This window comes from Amblyomma maculatum, chromosome 3 (assembly GCF_055883805.1).
Source record: "Amblyomma maculatum isolate TAMU_Amacu chromosome 3, ASM5588380v1, whole genome shotgun sequence".
Lineage (NCBI taxonomy): Eukaryota > Metazoa > Arthropoda > Arachnida > Ixodida > Ixodidae > Amblyomma > Amblyomma maculatum.
Genome location: NC_139346.1, coordinates 71,350,537 through 71,373,327, shown reverse-complemented (window position 1 = coordinate 71,373,327; position 22,791 = coordinate 71,350,537). Strand labels below are relative to the sequence as shown.

The following is a 22,791-nucleotide window of genomic DNA, read 5'->3' as shown; positions in this document are numbered from 1 at the left end:
TGTCGCTCACACTTGCTCTGTGGACACATGACCGCGCCATAAGGGAAGGGAGGAAGGTAGGAGTGAAAGTTAAAAGAGAGAAAGGGGAGTCGGTAGTGAAGGACAACGGAATAATTTCGACCACCTGGCAATCTTTAACGTACTGACATTGTACAGCGCACGCTAAAGATCACGAGGTGGTCGAAATTACTCCATAGCTCTCCACTACGACTCCCCTTTCTCTCTTTCCACTTTCACAGACAAGCATCCACAGTTTTTAGGCACGAAAACATAGCGCCATGCTAGCTTTAAACATGACATTGAAATAAAAGTAGACGAGAAGCATCTTTAACATGCCGCCGATACGGGATTCCGTTCCCCCAACGGTAGGGTCCTCTGGGCAGCGTCACCTGGCGACAGATAGCGGAAATATTGGAAAAATAAATAATAGCGGGTTTAAAGCTTGCCACATTCGTTGCTTGAGTGTCACAATGTGACGAGAACCGGCGTATTCACGGTACCTACGTGCACAAAATGAGGAGGGGGTTCCATATGATTCAATGATGCTAATGGGCCTCCACAGTATATGGCGTTCACGCATGGCAGGATATCACTGCGATATGATGCGCGTCCTGCACGAATTTTTTTTCGCGAGGCTCTCCATTGGTTTATTGAGATTGTGAAGTTTGACGATGATAATGCTGAGTGGTTGCCAAAGGTAGAACCTTTGATGGATCTTAAGGAATTTTAGAAAAGCCAGCCCCTGGCAGGCTTATTATATCAATGTCTTGTGTGTGTTTGCTTTGCCTTGCAAAAGTCAGGAAATAAAGAAAAAAAAAGCTTGAGTGTCGCAATGGATTGACACTACTTACCTCACTACTAAGCGATTAAAACATCTGATCGAATCCTGTATACAAGTAACTTTTGTTCTTTTAACCGCAACAATAAAATAAGCTACCGTTGCGGAGACTGAATTACGCATCGGGGCTATACCTTAGCTAAGCCCCAGCCAATTTTTTTTTGCCATGACCGCTATGTCGTGGCAGTTCCTAAATTTGATAAGTAGCTTTTTTCTTTGTATTCTGCACGCAAAATTCGGGTAAACTACAGTTAAGTGGTGCTTTTGCAAAAGAGCGTAATGCTATAGGACAGTGTACGAATTACGGTAAGCGTTACTTTAACATATGCCTGATATGTATTCCAAAACTTATTTAGGCAATATAATTGCATTGTAGTATGCGCATGTCAATAAATAAAAATACGCTTATGCGTTAAGGGACGTGTGCATGAGAAAACAAATAGGTAATGAAAGCAGCACATGATCAATAAATTCATCAATATAGTTAAATGGCCCTGATACTATATATAAATGGCGCAAAGATAAGGTCAAACATGTTGTTTCATGGCTGAGAGAAAATCTAGAGCTAATTGAAGATAAATATTTAATGACGAATCAGTAGAGTAACGCAGTCATCGGTCTCACCCTGGCCGCCACCAAGCCTCAAGGTATTCCGGCTGATGGGTAGGGTAATGATTTCGGGTGTAAGCTAACATCTTTCCTGTCATTTTTGACGGATGGGAATAGACGTTATTTCTCTCTCTCTCTTACTGCTGAGCGATCGAAAGTTAAGGCTAGGCCTATCAGTTTTTGATGGGGTGAAGGCGCCAAGTAGACATATAGTTGTTTAGAAAATTTAGCTTTTATACCAGCAAAACTTGCATGCAAATCGTAGATGAATGATTGAAGCCTACCTGGCGGTCAATAACCGACTCCGATAAGATTTATTTTGCCGCGAAAGTTACACTAGGCTAGCAGATGTCATTTTGCGGCATCCGTCTTCAAGGTCAGGAGCTGCTGGATTCGGTGACCAGTTCTCAAGTTAAAGTTAAATTGGTTCACAGGAAGGGAAAGGCGCAGTAACTGTCACACTTGCTCTGTGGACACCCGAACCGCGCCGTAAGGGAAGGGAGGAAGGTGGGAATGAAAGTGGAAAGAGAGAAAGAGGAGCCGTAGTGGAGGGCTACGGAGTAATTTCGACCACCTGGGGATCTTTAACGTGCGCTGACATCGCACAGCACACGACGCCTCTTCGTTTCGCCTCCATCGAAACGCAGCCGCCGAGGTCGGGTTCGAACCCGGGAACTCCGGCACAGTAGTCGGGCGTCTTACCACTGCACCACCCCGGCGGGGCACCAGTTCTCAAGTGCACACTGTGTTTTCCGAAACAACATTTCTTAATGCACCCCGCTGCAGTGGTGCAGTGATAAGACGCCCGACTACTATGCCGAAGTACCCTGGTTCGATCCCGACCGCCGGCGTCTGCATTTTGATGGTTGTTGTGTTTGTGGCTGAAGGAAGATGGAAAATAAAGTGCACTCGCCTGACACTGGCTCTGTAGCTGAGCCAGTGTAATGAGGTGGCGAAGGGTGGCTGTTCCTGGCTCTACGGGGCTGGGAGGGTAGGTCAACGCCGCTTGCTGCGAGGGCTAGCCAGCCACCGAATTTTTATCTCTTGTAGGCCGTCATTGCACCCGCCATCCCTTAGGCGGTGGACGACGGCTGTTGCGGCGCGCGTCTTTTTCTCTCTCTCTTCTTTTTCTCGCCTCATTTTCTGTCTTCTGCTTGACTACTGTGCCGGAGTACCCGGGTTCAAACCCCGGCGGGTTTCGATGGAAGCGAATCGAAGAGGCGTCCGTGTGCTGTGCGATGTCAGAGCACGTTAAAGATCCCCAGGTGGTCGAAATTACTCCCGGAGTAGCCCTCCACTACGGCTCCTCTTTCTCTCTTTCCACTTTAACTCCTACCTTCCTCCCTTCCCTCACGGGGCGGTTAAGGTATCCACAGAAAACGAGTGAGACAGTTACCGCGCCCTTCCCTTCCACTGAACCAATTATTATTAAACCCCGGCGGATATCAGCGCACGTTAAAGATCCCCAGGTGGTCGAAATACTTCGTAGCCCTCCACTACGGTCCCCTCTTTCTCTCTTTCCACTTTCACTCCCAACTTCCTCTCTTCCCTTACGGCGCGGTTGAGGTGTCCACAGAAAACAAGTGAGACAGTTACCACGCCTTTCTATTCCCATAAATCAATCAATCAATCAATCAAACCTCGGCGGCTGCGTTTCGATGGAGGCGAAACGAAGAGGCGTCCTTCCTCCCTTCCCTTACGGTGCGGTTGAGGTGTCCACAGAAAACAAGTGACAGTTACCGTGCCTTTACCTTCCTATAAATAAATAAATAAATCTGCTCCTCGCACGAGGCAGCGGAGGTGGCACAGCTACGGAGCCAGTAGCAGGGCCGTGCATTTTTGTTTCCTTCTTCATACAGCCACAACCGCTGAGCCACAACCTCCGCAGCCTTTTTTTGTTGATTTATAGGAAGGGAAAGGCGCAGTAACTGTCTCACTTGTTTTCTGTGGACACCGCAACCACGCCGTAAGGGAAGGGAGGAGGGTGGGAGCGAAAGTGGAAAGACAGAAAGAGGAGCCGCAGAGGAGGGCTACGGAGTAATTTCGACCACCTGAGGATCTTTAACGTGCGCTGACATCGCACAGCCCACGGACGCCTCTTCGTTTCGCCTCCATCGAAAAGCAGCCGTCGAAGTCGGGTTCGAACCCGGGTACTCCGGCGCAGTAGTCGGGCGTCTTACCACTGCACCACCCCGGCGGGGCCCTCCGCAGCCTCGTGCGGACAGAAGAGAGAAAAGAAGAGGGAGAGAAAGGTGCGTGCCGCAATAGCCGTAATCCACCACCGATGCAATGGCGCGTGCAATGGCAGCCTATACAGATAAACATTCGGTAGAAGGCTAGCCCCCACTGCAAGCGGCGGTGACCTATCTGTCCCAGCCCCATTGATGAAGGTTGGTTGGTTGGTTGTACAACATTTAATTCCATCGGAATTGGGCGTCCTCTTCCCTAGCCCCGACACGCGAGCCGGTGAGGACGGCAAGTTGTGCGCCCGCAAGGCAGGCAAGTAGCCCTTGGCTTGCTGCGGCCTCTTCCGCCAGATGGAATGTGCGGTGCTGGGTCGCAGGGTCCGCGTTTCGCAGCAGGCTATCCCAGGCTACTCGTAATATCTTGTCCTATCCCTAGAGATTAGCGGCGCTCCCAAATTATGTGGCCGATGATCCCTCTCGCCTCACAGCGTTTGCACAGATCATTGTCCCTAAGGTCTGGTAGCGCGTAAAACCAACACCCTCTAAATACTTGTAAAACGCCCGCGGCGTCCTCGATAGTGGGTTCACCCGAAGTTTACGTCGTCCAGCATATTGGGGCCCAGTCTTTTCAAGTACCAGTGACGAGCATTTCATCCATGCCTCTAATCGTTGACGCCGGCTGCCTCGTCATTGGCGGCGAGCGTGTACCAATCGTCCCTGTTGGGCCTCAAGTTACCACCGTGGCCCTGCCTTTTCCTGCCGTCTTGCATTGCAAATGAAGCGCTCGTCCAGGTCCTGAGCCAGCATGGTAAAGTCCTGTCCGTCACTGTGGGCCAGATGAGCTCCCGTAAAGGTGTGCTCACTGGGACACGGTATGTGCGGATGGAGATGGCTGCGTCGTCACCAGTACCTAACTATCTACGCGTCGCTGGGCATCGCGTAACCTTTGACTATAAAGATATGCAGCGTTTGCCGGCGATGTGGCTCCTCGGGTCACTTTCGGGCGCAGTGTTCAGCGCTTTTCTGTGGAGGCTGTGGTATCCACGGTCATCAAGGCGAAGGCTGCACTCTACCCTGCCGACGCTGCAGTGATCACCACCCGACGGTGGCGTGCCCGGTGCGCCGTTCCTACTCGGACGCAGCGGCAAGTGCGTTTCCACCGCTTACACCCATGAAGCCTAAAGTGCCGGCTCCGTCTGCCAAGCCAGCTGAGTCGGCTAAAGGCAAGAAGGAAGTGCAAATGGACTCCGTAGAGGGCGCGACATCAAAAACGTTGACGAATATGCCTACTGGTACAATGCCAGAAGGAACGGCCAGCAGTGATGATGTGCCGTTGGACAAGCATACTACTGGTCCATCCCAGCCTGATATTTCTTTCGCGACGGCATCTGACGTCGTGGTGGCCCTTGGATTGTTGTGTGAGCCTACTGCTACCGGGGCAGCTCCTGCCACATCGTCACCGGAGCCTCCGTGCTCGGCTAAAGTTCGCGGCGTCCAGGCCAAGCATGGAGTTCGCGGAAAGAAGGTGCAGTCGGCGTCTAAGGCTTTGACTCCACCAAAACACCAAGCTGCGCTCGGAACGCAGGAGGTCGTATTATGAAGCTGGCGGCGACGCCGGCCACTACTGGCGTTTCTAAGATTCGTGGAGCTTTGGAAAAGCAAACGGGGCGCGTGAAGAAGCTGCCGGCATTACGAAAGGATTTAAAAGAGTCATCTGAGGTTGTGAGCCAAAAACAGGATGTGGACGATTCCAGCAGCTCTTTCAGCCTTGGTGTCGGACACTCCCCGTCGCTATCAACGCTCAGTGAATGTGATATGGACATAGAGCTCCAGCGAGCAGGGAATAAGGGCTGTGTTTCATCACCGACCTCAGGATCGGATGCGGCACGAGTAGGTCGCCCGGAGGAACACCATCCCAAGAAGTCCCGTGCTTCTTCAGAAGGGCCGGGAAACTCTGCCTAATGTGAGTGCAAAGCACTTTCGTCGAGCTACCTAAGGGCGCGCATCTGCCTTAGTGGCGTTGCACATTCAACACCCGATATGGCATTACGTCTGAAAATTATTTCTTTAAATGCTGAGGGGTTTCGTAATATGCGAAAACAGACAGAAATTGTAGATTTGGCTTTCAGAACAAACTATGATATCTTATGTCGTCAGGAAACAAATTTTACTACTCTTTCTGATGTATTGGCCTTTAAGCGCGATTTTCATTTGGAGTGCTTTTCTTTCGCCAGATCGCGCTAGAGTGGCGTAAGAATTGTGGTGCTAAACAGATCCCTTTTGCGCGATCATAACTTCACTTACGACGGGTTTGGGCGAGTGTTAGCGTTCGATTGCTTATTTTCGGCTGTGAGGTTGCGCATCTTGTGCATTTATGCTCGGGCGGACTCCAGCCTTAGTAATAACTTCTTTAAAGGGTTTTATGTTTACTTTTTAGACGGCCGCCAAGTAATAACAGTGGGCGATTTTAATTGTGTCATAGACACACATGTTGATTTTCAAGGCCCTGGTCGAGGGCGACCGAATTGGAAGGCCCGTGAACTGCAGCGCTTAGTTCATCATTTTGCGCTTCTTGATGCGCACGAACTAATTGCATGGGTTGCGTTTCTACTGGACATGGTGCCGTGGTTCATCTGCGAGCAGGCTAGGCCGCTCATATGTGCCGCAGTCCTTTAAACGTATGTGTCGGCTATGGATGCTGTGACCTTGCTTCAGACGCCCATTCATATTTCTGACCACCGGCCAGTCATTCCCAGCCTTCCCTTTCCTAGTGCTGGCTCATTTCGTCCGTGGCGTTTTGATGTGCGCGTACTACACGATTTGCATTCGCGTGAGAGCTTGTCGCGAGCTTTACTCGTTTCGGTTTCTGACAGTGCTGAAAATGAATGGGACACGCTAAAATAAATTTGCGCATGCACAGTTCGGTAGAGGGTCGTGCACTACGTCGTCGAGTGTCTCTGGAGCTGGTAGAGACGGCTGCGAAGATCCGCATCGCACACAGAGCGGGTTGGCATACCCCTCTGATGCGCGACTGGTGCGAGAAGTTACATAGCCGATATCAGTGCCTTATTGGAGCCTCGTCCCTTTCACCGGCAGCCTGGCGTGGAAGGCGCAGTCCATCTGCACATACTGAGGTGCTTCGAATGGCGCGAACTTACATCCATAGCTCAGCATTGAGCGGAGCGTCCCACTCTGCGTCCTATCAAACTAGGGATTGTATGCGTTTCTTGACGCACTTCCAACTAATGGCGTGCTCAGATGCTACGATTGATGTAGGAGCTGTAGAGACGCATCAAATGTTAGCTGGGTTGCCGCTGGTCAGCCCGGAGATGCATGATGTGCTTTGTGCACTTCCCTCTTTAGAAGAGGTAAAGACAGCTTTAGATTCAATGAAACGCCGGTCAGCGCCTGGGCCTGATGGCTTCCTGTGGAATTTTATTTGGTTTTCTGAGCAGTTGTCGTTCCAGCACTGAGCAATGTCCTTCGACAGTGCTTTGAGCATTTTGATTTTCCGGCCAGTGCTCGAACAGGGAGAAGAGTTTTGATCCCAAAACGGGATCCTGGGTCATCTCGTCCAGAAGAGTGGAGGCCGATCACCCTTCTAAACGCAGACTACAAAGCTCTCGCAGCCATCGTGGTTCGGCGCTTGAGGGGTGCGATGGCCTCCTTTATTGGTTGTCATCAGGTGTGCTTAGTTCCTGGCAGGAAAATACATAGGCTGTTGTATGCCACTCGAGACATTATTGATTACACACAGAGACACTTAGCTACTGGTATCCTTGTTTCTTTAGAGCAAGAAAAAGTTTTTGACAGGCTAGAACATGGCTACATATTCGGCGTTCTAAATGCTTTTCAGTTTCCGCAAAATGTCATACGTTTAATTAAAAGCATGTATGATGGCATTCAAAGCACACTGGCGATGGATAGGTGGGAAAGTGCCCATTTCCCTGTGACCCGCTGTGCCAGGCAAGGTTGTTCCCTCTCGCCTCTTTTGTTTGCTCTCAGCTTAGAGTCTTATTTGAGGGCAACAATTACAGACCAAAGAATCCGTGGCCTCCCTCTCCCAGGCTGTTAAACGCTATGTGTGACTGCTTACGCGGATGATATTACGTTGTACCTACGTGATGAAGCGAGCCTGCTGCGCTGCCTTCATCTTTTTGACAGATACGGCAAGATGTCTGGGGCTGCTCTTAAGTTTGAAAAAGTAAATATCTTTTAATTGGCAGGCCAGAAGCGCGCCTTAATGGTGCCCTACCAATTACGCACAGTGACACCATCCGCATACGTGGCATTGATTATTAGACACGTGGGATAGCAGCTCCGGTGTGGACTACCGTCTTAAACGAGGTGCGCAGCAAGGTGACCACAGCCAGTGCCTTTGAACTACCCATTTTTGAGAAACGCTAACTTGTCCATGCTGTTTTTTGCGGGCGAATATGGTACCTCGCACATGTAGCGCAATCTACCTCTAAGAATTTTACGTTCTCTTCAGTCTCTTGTAAGTTCATTTCTTTGGGCAGGTCGCACGGAACTAGTATGCCGTGCGGCACTCGGCCAGTCACGTTTGAAGGGTGGGTTTGCCTTCCCTTCTTTGTCAGCCTGCTGTCGGCTGCTGGCTCTACGCTACCTTCTTCGTTTGCTGCAGGGTGGTGAGTGCCCAGCACGGGCGCTTGCTTTCTATTTTTTAGGCACAAGTGTGAGGCAGCTTGTCCCTGACATACCACTCAACAGGGGCCCTCAGGCTTTCCGGATGCGTTTTTTATTCTTGTATAGTGGTATTTCGTCGCCACGCCCGCCACGTGAGCCCTGACTTAGACATCTCGGCGAACTGAGTAGTGGAGTCAATGAAAGCGTTACTACTTACGCTGGTGTCTGCGGAACGTAGGCGAAGGGTGGACTCCACTTGCTGGTTACCACTCACAGCGTCGTTTCTGCCAGGGCATTTACGTGGCTTTATGTGGCAGTTGCATCTTACCTGTACTCACCTATGGGGCTGAAACGTGGAGGCTAACCAAAAGAGTTCTACTTAAGTTAAGGACAACCCAGAGGGCTATGGAACGAAAAATGGTCGGAATAACATTTAGAGATTGAAAGCGTGCACAGTGGGTCAGAGAAATAACTCAAGTTACCAACATTCTAGCGGAAATTAAGAAGAAGAAATGGACATGGGCAGGACATATAGTGCGAAGAGAGGAGAACCAACGGTCGCTTAGGTTAACAAACTGGATTCCAAGGGAAGGAAAGCATAGCAGGAGGGGGCAGAAAGTTAGGTGGGTGGATGAGATAAGTTCGCAGTGGTCACGTGGATGTAGTTAGCACAGAACCGGGTTAAGTGGAGAAATATGGGAGAGGCCTTCGCCCTCCAGTGGGTATAGTCAGGCTGATGACGATGATGATGATGATGATGTGGCTTTTGGAGGGGGGGGGGGGTTGCCTACACGAGATCGGCTACAACGATGGGGCATTGTGCGGACCGCGCAGTGCCCCAACTGCCCACTTCAGAAATCCAATCGTCACATGGCCCAGCAATGCGTCGTTGCTCGTTTTTTTGGAGGGCAGTTGATGCCGGTTTCAGAAGTCTAGGTATTAACCGATTTTAGGTAAATGGTAGATGTCCTCGCGGTCGCTTTGCACGATTGCTGATTGTAGCTGGCGCTTTCGCGTTATGGTGCAATCGTTGTGAGGCTGTCGCATCGAGCCGGCACCGACATGCGATTTTCCCTGTCCTGGCGCGTCAACGAAAGGATATCGTAAGCTTTCTGGCTGAGGAACTTTTCTACCTTGGGGAGCGAGAGTTCCTTCGTGAAGGGTCATGCCCTCTTGTTTCCGTGTCGCTTGGACGTGTCCGGGTGGTTTTTGTCCCACCTTGGTACCTGTAATATAATGTAAATATTTATGTTAACATCGCAACCCCCATGTGCAATACATACTGTATATGCGATTGTTGTACATGTTTATATCCATCTTATTTGGCTAATTATTCTACACTGTTTATACCTTCATGTATATTGCAATTCATTGTTGTATATGTCATCATCACGAACTGCAAAACTTTGTTCTGAATGCAAATACTGATTTGTGATGTATTTGTTCCTTAGGATGTATCTTATGTGCACTTTCCTTTGTGGTTAATCATGTGTATTTCCTGTTTTGGTTATTTGTCGCCCCTCATGTGAATGTCTATTGTGAACGTCTAATGTCTAATAAACATTTTCTAAATAGGAAAAGTGCTGCTTCGAGGCTTGCCAGCTTCCTATATTGGGACACGTTGTTTTGAAAGATGGTGTTCGTCCAGATACTGCAAAACTGCGTGCAGTAGCTTAGGTTCCACACCCAACTTTTCTAAAGGAGCTTCATAGATTTATCGGCTGTGCTCGTTTTCGTCGCTTCGTCCGCAATTTCGCTTCGATCATCTCGCAGCGGACTGAGCTCCTTGCCGGTGACGCCATTCTTTCGTCTTGGACGTCGGACTGTGATGAGGCCTTTTCGACGCTTCAGCGCCTTCTGGTGTCGCCTGCGATTCTCCGCCATTTTAACCCTGCGGCACCTACAAAACATCACTCTGATGCCAGCGGTGTAGGTCTCGGCGCTCTTCTTGCACAACGAAAGCCCGGCTGCCCAGAGTATGTTTTTGCGTATGCCAGCCACGCCTTAATAAAGGCAAAAAAAAATATTCTTTAACCGAATAGTAGTGCTTGGGCATCATTTGGGCCATTGGGAAGTTCCGCCCATATCTCTACGGTCGTCCCTTCTCTGTTGTCACGGACCATCACGCACTCTGCTGGCTGTCCATCCTTAAAGACCCATCCGGCCGTCTTGCTCATTGGGTGCTCCGCTTAAAAACGTGCGACATTCAGGTGGCATACCTGTCTGGCCGTAAGCATTCTGATGCCGACGCCCTGTCTAGGTCACTTCTTCAATGCGGTCTGACTCGACAGCTATCATCGTAGGTGAGTCATCTTTGCTAGAAATTGCCGATATGCCCAATGAACAAAGGCAAGACCTTTGGCTCGCTTCTCTTCTCACGCTTTTATCTAGACCTTCTCTGCGCCCAGCTTCTCGAATGCTGCGTCACAAAGCGACCGCCGAAATTACCTTTCCGACGGGCGCAAGTGGCTCCTTGTCATCCTCGGCACCTCCGTTCGGAAATATGCGCCGCTTTTCACGTCAGTCTTCAGTGTGTCTACGCCGGAGTGTTGAAAACTTACACTCGTCTTCGCCTCCGCTATTACTGGCGGGGTATGTACCGCTTTGTGCGTCATTACGTCCGCGCATGCCAGGAATGCCAACGTCGCAAAAACCCTCCGCACCACTCCACCATTCCGATACAGCCCTTTTCCTGCCCTAGCCGGCCATTGGACAGTGTGGGTATTGATCTTTACGAACCACTGCCAGTCACTCCAGCTGGTAACCGTTGGGTCATCGTGGCTGTTGACCACCTTACCCGCTACGCAGAAACATCTTCTTTGCTTTGCGATGTCCTTGAATGGTTCAGTGGATTCTCAGATTATCAAACTTGCTGTTAGAGCCGTATGGTGACAATCCCACAGTTATTTGTATGCCTTCGTGATTAGCGCATTAACTTTGTTCCTTTCCGTTTTGGCTTCTATGAGATATTAGAGGCACGGCGAGGCGCAGGATGACGAGCGCTACCACTATCCGTATTGTACCATGTTTCTTGATTCCCATTCTTTTGTTTGCTATACCGCTGATCATCTTGGAGGTTTATTTGGTTATAGTGGTAAGACATTTGATCGTGTGATCGCGCTTGCCTCGTTTCTGTAACCACAGTCCCAATACTCATTTTTCCCGCCTGACGAATCGGGTGCTCATTCATGATTGTATCGATGTCCGATGTCCACTCGTTTGTATCTGGTAGAGTGTAGTCGTAGTTATTGTGACATCTCTTGTGAGCACTGCATTTCACTCGAGCGGGCGCAGTTTTCACGTTCACACACGGCGAGTTGTAGCCGTTCGTCTGTTTCCCGGTAGACGTCTTGTGAGTCTATACTATTACATCGACTGCGTATATTGGATGTTATATACATTGTATGTTCCTGGGTATTTTCGCTATTACTATTATGTCAATACTAGAGAGTATTGAAAATGAAGCTGATCCTTGTGGTGCATCCTTGTTGGCGGTTTTATCGTTTCTGACGGTATGGTATTAATCTCAATTTTCGGTGTTTTTTTGGTTAGGAAATCCTTGACATACTCGAAGGCCATTTCTTTGCAATATGTTGCTGAGAGTTGCTTGAGTATCGCTTCATGGCTGATTTTGTAAAATGCGCCCTTCATGCATATAGCCAGTATGATGCTTCATTTCTTGCAGCTATTCTGTTTATGGCAGTCTCCTTGGGCTGCACTAGGATATCTCGTGTAGAGCCTAGGCCTGAAGCCGAACATCGTGTCCTAAAACAGGTCATTGTCTTCCAGATACATACACAGTCTTGACTGGATAGCTTTTTCATAAAGCTTACCCACGCAAGAGGTTAGCAAAATGGGTCGGCGATTATCCAAGCTCGGTGGTTTTCCTGGATTGGTGTCATTATGATCTCTGCATGTATCCATTCTTCGGGAGCTGTACCGTGGTCCCAGTGTTTGTTGATTAAAGCCGTTAGCATAAGGATTTGCTTGTGATTTATGTGTCTAGTTATCGTCTTGGTAATTTGATCCTTGTCTGGGGCTGTATTCTTGATATATGGTCTGGCCACTGTGTGTTGTTTGGGCGTCTAGATTCTGCATGTACTCTCCCGTGCATTGTATCGAGTATGCAATGTGCGGGCTTGTGTTTCTCATACATCTTGACCAAAAGTAGTCAATGACTTGCTCATCTGTTGTTTGGAATTGATGCGTTATCCTTTCGTCTGTGTTGCTCTGTTCTCTGAGTTGTTTGGGTCAATAAGGTCATAGAATGCAGTTGGTTGATTTGATTTATATACACACTTTCTAACAATCCCCACCATTCGTGTGCGCAAAGCACACCCTTTGCCGCTCGTTGACATTAAAACATCTCAAATTTCCTGTCACAGAAGTTAGGCCTGCGTCATAGAAGATCGAATACCACGTGACCCCATTTGTACGTCACCATTACCCGTCCCAGGCTATTTCGACGTTTTATTGACCTAGTTGGCGCTACCTAATTACATATTGAACACGAATGCATCAAATTATTTCGACAGACATTTTTTGGTCTTCTATCTAATGCAAATCTTCTTTTTCCTATAACTCGCTGCATTCGAACGTAATGGTGATGACAATTCTGGTGACACGAAACTGCTGAATAACTGAGTGCTTGCGCAATAGTATTGTCGCAGACAACAGGTCATGATGTTACCAAATGACAGGGCGAAGCTTTAGGAGCAGGCAGAGTTCCGCACACGGCATGCGATCATTGTTGTAGCGGCGTGCATCCATGCCATGCTTTTGCTGAATGTGAATGCGGGTAAGGGGACGTGCTTCCTCAGCGTGCTGAGAAAACTGCTCAGCGTTTGGCGCGATTGGATGATCGTCAGCGCAACACGGAAGCATTGCTTCCAACATCGACGTTCGTAGGCATATGTAATGTAAGGAAGAATCTCATCACAGGTTTTATGCTGCGAGTCTATGTCCATTGCGATCATATCGGCAATTGTTTTGTTGAGTCTCTCCGTGAGGCCATTCGTCTGCTGGTGATATGCAGTGTTTTTGTGGTAGCTTTTATGACTGAGCTCGAACACTTCGTGCGTGAGCTGTGCCATAAACGTGGTGTCTCGATCGGTGATGACTAAGGACAGTGCGCCATGACGCAACACGATTTGCTGCACCAAGAACTGAGCTACCTCAAGTGATGTGCCCAGCTGCATTGCCTTGGTTTCCGCATACCGTGTGAGATAGTCGGTCGCAACTAAAATTCATTTGTTACCGGCCGATGTCAACGGAAATGGGCACAGAAGGTCGATGCCGACTTGGTCAAATCGCGCCCGAGGTGGCTTAATAGGTTGGAGCAAACCCGCGGGGCTTGAGTGGCGGCACCTTTAGACGTTGACACTCACGGCAGCCTCTGACGTAGCGATGGATGGCGTCAGAAAGTTTAGGCCAATAATACGCTTGACAAACTCGAGCGAGTGTGCGTGCGAAGCCCAAGTGGCCGGAGGTGGGCTAATCAGGGCAAGAAAAAAGGATATCGGCGCGAAGAACGGCCGGAACGACGAGGAGGTGCACTCGGTCAACAGTGCTGGAGTTTTTCTTCAATAAAATGTCATTGCGAACACAAAATGCAGAGATGTTCCTTCTAAACTGGCGAGGGACGTAGGCAGCGCGACCCTCCAGGTGGTCAATGACAGGTCGAAGGTCTGGGTCAGCTCCCTGTCGGTCATTATGTCTAAAGCATTCACTAGTCCAAGAAAATCTCTGTTGTCATCCGTAACGTTAACTAATTCGACGGGCGCCCGCCAGAACGCGTCATCATCTTTGTGCTTCTGACCAGGTTTGTACACAGTGGTGTAATTAATGTCCTGGAGGCGAAGGCTCCATCGTGCTAGGCGCCCCGATGGGTTGCAGAGATTGTCCAGCTAGCCCAAAGAATGGTGATCCGTAACCACTTTAAACTCGCGGCCACAGAGGTGAGACCTAAATTTCATAGTTGCTCACACAACTGCGAGGCATTCCTTTTCCGTAGTGGAATAATTTGTTTCAGCGCGGAGAGCGTGCGGCTGACATACGCAATGAACCTTTCCACGCCAGCTTGGTGCTGAACGAGTACAGCGCCAAGGCCGATGTTGATGTTGTCGGTGGGGACTTTAGCGGCAGCGTCTTCTCAAAGTGCGCAAGAACAGGGGTAGATTGCAGTCGTTTGCGCAGCGCCGCAAAAGCCTCCTGTTGCTCGGCGGCCCACACGAAATGTGTACCATTCCGCGTGAGGCGGGTAAGGGGTGAGGCTATTTTCTAAAATCCGGCGATGAAGCAGTGGTAGTACGCATATAGACCCGGGAAACGTTTCAAACTCCTCATCGTAGCAGAAACGGGAAAATTGGCGATAGCGGCAGTTTTGTTGGGGTCTGGCCTAACGCCTGCGGCGCTCACAATATGACCAAGCAACTTCAACACTTTGCAGCCAAAATGGTACTTCTCGGGCTTGAGCGTCAGGTCAGCTGACTAGCGGGAATCTAACACTGCGCGCATGAGCTCGAGGTGTTCTCTGAAGGTTTCAGAGAACATGACAACGTCGTCGAGATAAACTAAACAGATTTGCTATTTGAGGCCGGAGAGAACGATGTCCATTATGCGCTGAAAAGTAGTCGGCGCTGAACATAGGCCGAAAGGCAGCACTTTAAATTCGTGCAGTCTATCTGGGGTGACAAAAGCTGTTTTTTTCCCGGTCCCGCTCACTTAACTTAAACTGCCAGTGCCCGCTCTTCAAGTCGATGATGTTAGGGCGTCTTCTCGCTTCTCGTACCAAGTAGGAGCGCCACCTTTCAGGCAGAAGAAGAGGTTTCTATGCATGGCGGCGGCGTCCCACTGATTAAACGAGGCGACCCATTCAAACTGGATGAGCCAGACTTTGACGACTTCGGTCTGACTGCCATGGAAAGACTGAGGCAGTCGTAAGTTCTGTAGGGTGTAGTAACTAAAAGCTTGCATGGCAGGTCGAGAGGCAGCTGCGATGTTGACTTCCAACGGCCTATGCTCAGGGGGAGGCCTTGATTTCTCCGGCTAGTACGGCGCACAGGGGTGTCAGTTGGCACAAACGGTGAGTCCTGAGCGTGCGATGATGTGCAGGACATGTGCGGGGATCGATGCTCAGCACCTCCACCAAAATATGTCGCTGACAAGAGGGTTAGTCGTAAATAAATAACAGGGTGAATCTTTAGGAGCATGCAGAAATCCGCAGACAGCACACGAGCGGCCCCCGCCTGCCTATCCTACCAACGACCCTCAAGCCCCAGGAAGTGCGACGCTTGGAGGGCAGCGAAGAAATGACCATTATGCTTCCACTGCGATGAATCAGGCCACATTCTACGCCACTGCCCGTACCTACGAATTGGCCTCCACGGACTTGCAGTCGAGGCTCCACGGCCCCGTCCCGGTGAACGACCGCAAGAAATCGAGAACTGTCCGCGTAGCGCTGCGTTTGCGCCACCTAGCCGTCGGATCAGGTCCCCATCGCCGTACAGGGTCTGCTTTTCGTCCCAGGTTCAGCTACGATGGCAGTGTGCGAGAAATATCCCCAAGTCCCTGAAGGGAAAACTAAGTTAGCAACCTTTGGAGGGCAGGTTGCTATAAAGCTAACTAACAAAGAGTCTCCGCCGCCGACGGCGAGTAACGACGACGCCGACATTACTTGAGAAGGCATCCTCGACACGTCCAGACTTCAAATTGACATCGCCGCAACATCCAAGACGACGAGACCAGACTCCAAGCTACCACCGGCCGCGACCTCAGCAAAAGAAGAAGTAGAGATCAAACATCAAAGCCAACATACAATACGAGGACGAAAACGAGTGACCTCGAAGTTTCTGAGTACGTTCGCACGGTTACCGCCCTAGTGGACACCGGGGCTGACTCTGTATCAATGGAGTGTTCACGGCCCAGCCAAGAAGGTGACGACCGCTTCGGTAGGCCCGTACCGTACCGCTGTCGTTAACCTTAATTATTACGCCGTCGGGGCGATGCACCGCAAGGGTTATAGTAAAAGGACGTACCTACCCTACTAGCTTCTTCGTCCTACAGCAGTGTTCGCACGACATTCATTTTGAGCATTGACTTCCTAAATGATCATAGACAGATCATCGACCTCTGATCCAAGCTCATCAAGCTGTGGGCGGAAAGCCATACCTACTACGACAACATCGACACAACGCGTTTCTCTAAAGGTCCTCGATGAAGACTTGACCGTCCTGCCCCGAACAAGCTCACCACCTGTGTGGGCAACGCAGATATCAAAATCTCCGAAGGCGTCGTCGAAGGAAACACTCAGTTGCTCTTGGAGCGTGGACTGGGAATCGCAAGAGGTGCCGCTCATTTCCGTCATAAATAAGCTGAAGTGCTGGGGACGGACTTCACCGAAGAATACCGGTACCTGAACAAGGACACAAAGATCGCTTTCCTAGAAGAGCTAGAGGACACCCGTGATATTTTCGCACTCCCCAGCCAACCTGTAGATGGTGCGACCAACAGGCCACAGCTTCCTACGTTCGATATCAACGCAGCCCTACCCCAAGACAGAGAAGACCGGATTCGCATTCTGCTTGAAAGCGTCAAAAGTGCGGCAAACTACGTAAGCAACACATCACATCATTACGGCAGAAAATGCTCGAACGCTACGTCAAAGCTTATAGCGTGTATCGCTCCGAAAACACCAGGCCATACACAGTCAGGTTGAGGAAATGCTTCGTAATGACGTCATTCAGCCATCGAAGAGCCTCTGGGCGGCACTAGCCGTTTTGGTGAAGAAAGACGGGACACTTAGTTTCTGCGTCGATTACTGCGCCCTAAATTGCTTAACGAAGAAGCATGTGTACTCTCTTCCTCGCGTTGATGACACAATTCACCGGCTCTGCAAGGCAAGGTAGTTCTCATCGATGGACTTGAAGAGCGGCTATTGGCAAATAGAGGTGAACAAGAGTGATCTAGAGAAGACTGCATTCATCACATCGATTGGCCTATTTTTGCTCAAGGTGATGCCATTTGCCCTCTGCTCCGCACCAGCCACGTTTCAGCGAGTAATGGACAAAGTCCTGGCTGGCTTGAAGTGGCAAATTTGTTTGGTATACTTGAACGACGTCGTTGTCTTATCGTCAAACTTCGAAGACCACCTAAAACGGCTCCAGACAGTGCTGGATGCCATCAAGTCATCGGGACAAACGATAACATCAGAGAAGTGCCACTTTCCTACGAGGAACGGTGGTTCCTAGTTCACATCGTTAGCAAGGATGGTGTTCGCCCAGACCCGGAGAAAACAGCTACAATCGCACAGTTTCCAACGCCTGTCGACAAGAAATCTGTACGCAAATTGCTTGGGCTGTGCGCTTATTATCGACGATTTGTCAGAAACCTTTCGCGTATCGCCGAACCGTTGACGCACCTTTTAAATGGGAAGCGCCGCTAGGAGAACCCTTCGACGGACGTCGGCGCCGCCTGCAGTGCCCTCCGGTACTTCGCCACTATGTTGAAAACGCCGAGACCAAAATTCAGTAATGTGGGCTTATGAGCCGTTTTCGTTCAGAGGAGCACTGGAAGGAGAATGTAATCGCCTGCACTAGCAGGTCCCTGACAAAATCCAAAGTAAATTACTCAACGACCGAAAAAAAGTGCATCGCGATCATCTGGGCCCCTTCTAAGTTCTATCTATACGTATACGGTCGACCATTCAAGGTGGTAAGCGACCACCACGCGCTCTGCTGGCTGGCTAATTTGAAAGACCCCTTCGGCCGCCTTGCCCGATGGAGCCTACGAAGAATTTGATGTGAGTGTAGTCTATAAGTCGGGCCGCAAGCATTCCGACGCAAACTTTTTATCCCGCTCTCCCGTCGACGCGCACCAGAGGGACGATGACGACACCTTTCTGGGAACAGTAAGCGCCAGCAATTTTGCGCAACAGCAGCGATCTGATCCTCAGTTGAAAGACCTAGCCGATTACCTGTCAGGCCAGACCGCTTTCCCTCCTGGTGTGTTTACGCCTCAGTTGTCGTCGTTCGCCTTAAGCACAGACGTCCTTATAAAGAACTTCGATCCCAACAAGACCGCACAGCTTCTTGTCGTAACTAAAAGCCTCAGGCAGGAAATTCGTCATGCATTGCATGATGAGCCAACAGCAAGGCATTTCGGGTTTGCGCGCGCGTTCCATCGAATTCAGGAAAAGTACTACTGGCCACGACTGCCTGCTGACGTTACCCATTACGTGAAAACGTGCCGTGAGTGTCATCTACGCAAGAAGCTGCTGATCAGACCGGCTGGGTTACTGAATGTGATAACGCCCCCATCTCTGCCCTTTTAACAAAAAGGATGGATCTCCTTGGCCTCTTTCCATATTTATCGGCGGGTAACAAGTGAATCATCGTGGCCACTGACTATATTTCCCGCTACGCCGAAGCAAAACCACTGCCCAATAGTACTGCGGCAGACGTACGTTTTTACGTACGCGGCAGACCATAAGTATTTTGTCGAACAAATTATCTTGCGACACGGCGCCCAGAAGTGCTGATCACGGACAGGGGAACGAGATTTACGGCAGAGCTGACACAAGACATCCTAGAATACATTCATACAAGCCATCCACAAACTACTGCGTACCATACTCAGACGAATGGACTTACGGAGCGTCTTCAGAAAACGATTTCGGACAAGATTGCCACATACGTCGACGCAGAATACGAGACATAGGACGCCATTCTACCCTACGTCATCTTCGCTTATAATACCGCAGTACAGGAGTCAACGAGGTCGACCCCGTTCAGCCTTGTGTATGGCAGGGCGCCTACGACGACGCTCGACGCAATGCTGCCGCACGGAACCGACGAGGATAACCTGGACGTCGCTGCCTGCCTTCAACATGCAGAGGAAGCTCGAAGGCTCGCCCAAATGCTCATTAAAGATCAGCAAAGAGCGAGCGCGCGAAGTTACAACGTACGACGACGCGATGCTGAGTAAAAGCGGGCAGGTCACGTCTGGGTTTGGACGCCGATTCGCCGCAGCGGACTGAGTGACAAGCTTCTAAACCGATACTTCGGCCCGTACAAGCTGCTTCGCTGACTAGGACAATTAAACTACGACGTCGTTCCCGACGACGCTAATGCATATCAGCGGCACAGAGTGCACCCAGAAATTGCGCATGTTATAGGCCTTAAAGCCATATTATTCGCGCTAAAGGCTATTGATGTATTTTTTTCTTCGCAATGTTTCTGTTCATTCATGTCTGTTTATTTTGAAACATCGAGGTGATCTTTTTTAAGGGTGAAGTGACGCCGCGAACTATTTAAATCATAATTTGTTCTTCGGCAGCCGCTGGCAAGAGGCCTTATCATTATGATTCAAGCACGCTTATCGATTGTGTATTCCGTGTCTGTTCATGCTCCTTGTCGCGAAGTGACGCTTTATCATTTTCCTTGTCGCGAAAGATGCGTCGGGTAGTCGCTACGTCAAAATTCAATAGAGCGTTCCCACCCCGACATATTTCAATACTAACTTTACAGTTTCCACTCTCGCGCATTTTGTGTTTTTGCGGTTGTTTCGTATTTTAATGCTTGAGGTGATGATGTGTCCCGCATAAGTTTCACTTTTATTTTGCCTACTGTCAGTGCGATCCTCTTCATTTGGACGTTTCTCTATCTCCTGTCGAGAACACAAGCTCACACAATATGCAATAAATAAGCAGTTCACCTTGAGCTGCCGTTCTGCCTGTTCGTTCCCTCTGTCCCGACACCGGAAACCACATTTTCATTATTTCCGTTCTATGTTTATTTCTTCTTCTTTCTGTTTCATTCATTTTTGTCCTTTCTTCTTCTTTGTATGGCTGCCTTCATTGGTATGTTTTTCTGCCTGTTCTATTTTTATTGCTCAGTAGAGGCTTCATCGTTTTCTTTTTCACTTTTATTGACACAGTGGAGCGCTGACTGAAAAAGCCGCCATTCCTGCTTCCGTATGGTAGGCAGGATGATCCATTAGTACCTTTACACTGGGCCGGATAACATTAATATTTTTCCTATTTTATTTCACTTATTTCCCTTAACTTATAAGGAAAGGGGCTTGGAGAAATCGTCACAGGACAACTTTATGCACCCACCACCCAGGGTTACATACGGCAGCATTGGCAAGCAGACGTACATGAGTAGGCAGAATCTAACCAGCGATAGAAGTAATTTGCAGAAAATATTCGTAAAAGGTTTTCTACTCGAAAGGTTTAGCGAAATTTGGTAAGAAAATAACAAATGCATGTTGGCGGCATTCTTCTAATAGACTAATGACAAGATATTGGCAGCCTGCTGCTGCCTTTCTTGGTCATCAATGGCGTCTCATTTTCGCCATTTTTCTTGTGTCGAGTAAGCCTGCTTAGTAAATTATTCTCGTTTAGGGAGGACGCTCCAACGTCTCTTTAAATTGTGCGGTTAAAAATACAGGGTTCCTAAAGTTTGTTGCAGGCGGTGTTTGTTATGAAAAACATTTTGGAACCTAATAGCATCCACAGCCAACGAAATAACCTGTACGATTTCTTAAGATAAATGAATGCTCTGTATAAGGGCTAATTATATCCCGAGATCATTGATTGTCATAATCGTGATAACTACTCGTGGTACTTTCGATTCTTCAGTAACGTGCGCCACTGCAAAGAAATGGTACCATATATACGATGCTCAAAAATCGCCACAACAGCAGAAATGAATTTTGTTGGACTTGCAGCCTCATGGCTTCAATAATATATCTCAGACATATTTGTCCTAGAGTTATCGCCAACATGCCTACCCCTATAATATCCGTGATACCTGCTTGTAGCACGATTCAACTGAATAGAGATGTCACAACACAGAACGTGCACATTCTCACCGAGACGCCAAAACGAGCTGTTGAAAATCCAGAATTTGCCTGCCGCTCAAGACTTCTCGGCCATTGATGAGCCAGCCACTCTTACCTGAATGATATTCCAAACCAGTAACTTTCATTCAGATCATTTTTTTTTTCAGCTTTTATCTTGGGCCCAATACCTCCGTTAGGCTTCTCGGAATTATCAATGCGGATAATAATCAGATAACTCTTGTTTCATTGTTGTGCACAAGGTGGAGCTTATGGAAAGCTTCTTTCGTTTTCTGGACGTACTGGGCAGTCCAATCAGCCCGCCCTGCTTTGTCAAGATGATCAGTTTTTGACAGATTTTCTTGATCAAATTTTGTAACCAGGTCACTCTTCCAGACACATGCCAAGGCCGTACATTAGGCCACACGATAAGTTTTCAAACTATTGTGCTCGCCGCACCAAATACACGCCACAACTGGACTTCACTAAGGCAGATATTAGGGTATGTAGCCGCAGAAGGTTATTTATAGGTGCCAAAATACCAGCCGAAATTTATAAAGGAGGAGGAAAGCTGTAAGAAATAGGATGGAGGTTTGTCATTATCATCATCAGCCTGACTATACCCACAACGGGCGAGGGCCTCACCCATAATTATCCAATTAACCGGCCTTGTGCTAGCTGCATCCGCTTAACCCCTGCGAACTTAACCTTATTCGCCCACCTCACTTTCGGCTGCCCCCTGCTGCGCTTTCCATCCCTTCGAATCCAGTTTGTTACCCTAAGCGACCATCGGTTATCCTCTCTTTCCAGTACATGTCCTGTCCATACCCAGTTCTTCTTGATTTCCGCTAGATTATCATTGACTTCAGTATGTCTGTGAGCCACTCTGCATGTTTGCTATTCCTTAACGTTACCCGTACCATTTTTTGTTACGCATGTGCTCTGCGTTGTCAACTTACGTCGAACCCTCTTCGTTAGCCTCCCAGTTTCAGCCCCATAGGTGAGTAGGGGTAAGATGTAATTGTTGTATACTTTCCTCTTGAGCGAGACGGGTAAGCTGCTACTCATAATCTTCTAGAGCTTGGCATATACGCTCCACTACAATCTTATTTTTCTTGACATTTCCCTTTGATTGTCCGGATATGCGGGTACTACCTATCCTAAATAGACATACTCGCCGATTACTTTCAGTGCCTATCGTAAACTGCTGCTCCTTCCCGATGCTGTTGAACATTACTTTACTTTCAAGCCTACATTTCTTCTTTTCCTGTCTAGGTCATCAGTCATCCTTTGCAGTTCATCCTCAGAGTTACTTTTCAGGGAAATTCATGAGAAAATCGCAGATTACTGACGTATTCTCTATCAATCCTTATTCCTAACTGCTCCCATACCACGTCTTACCATTTTATCTAAGCAAGCTGTGAATAGTACTGGGGAGATTGTGTCTCCTTGCCTACCTACATTTTTTATAGACATTTTGTTACTTTCTTTACGCAGAACTATGGTTTTCCGTGCAGCCACTATATATAACTTCCAGTACTTTCACGTGCGGCTCGTCTACACCAGAATTTCACAATGCCTGCATGGCGGTATTTTGTTGTACTAAATCAAATACTTTGCGTAATCAATTAATGCTACTATGTGGAAGGGTTGATAATATCCGAGAATTTT

At 48.8% G+C, this 22,791-nt stretch overlaps 1 protein-coding gene across 1 annotated transcript in view; it reads left to right on the top strand.

The window, feature by feature from the left end:
* Window positions 1–4,930: 4,930 nt before the first annotated feature.
* The window catches only part of LOC146194960 (monocarboxylate transporter 9-like), a 101,764-nt gene continuing 83,903 nt past the window's right edge, over window positions 4,931–22,791 (top strand). The window contains exon 1 of the mRNA XM_084596684.1: window positions 4,931–5,158. Within this exon, the coding sequence (XP_084452810.1) occupies window positions 4,931–5,158 (228 nt within the window). The remainder of the gene's footprint in view (window positions 5,159–22,791) is intronic.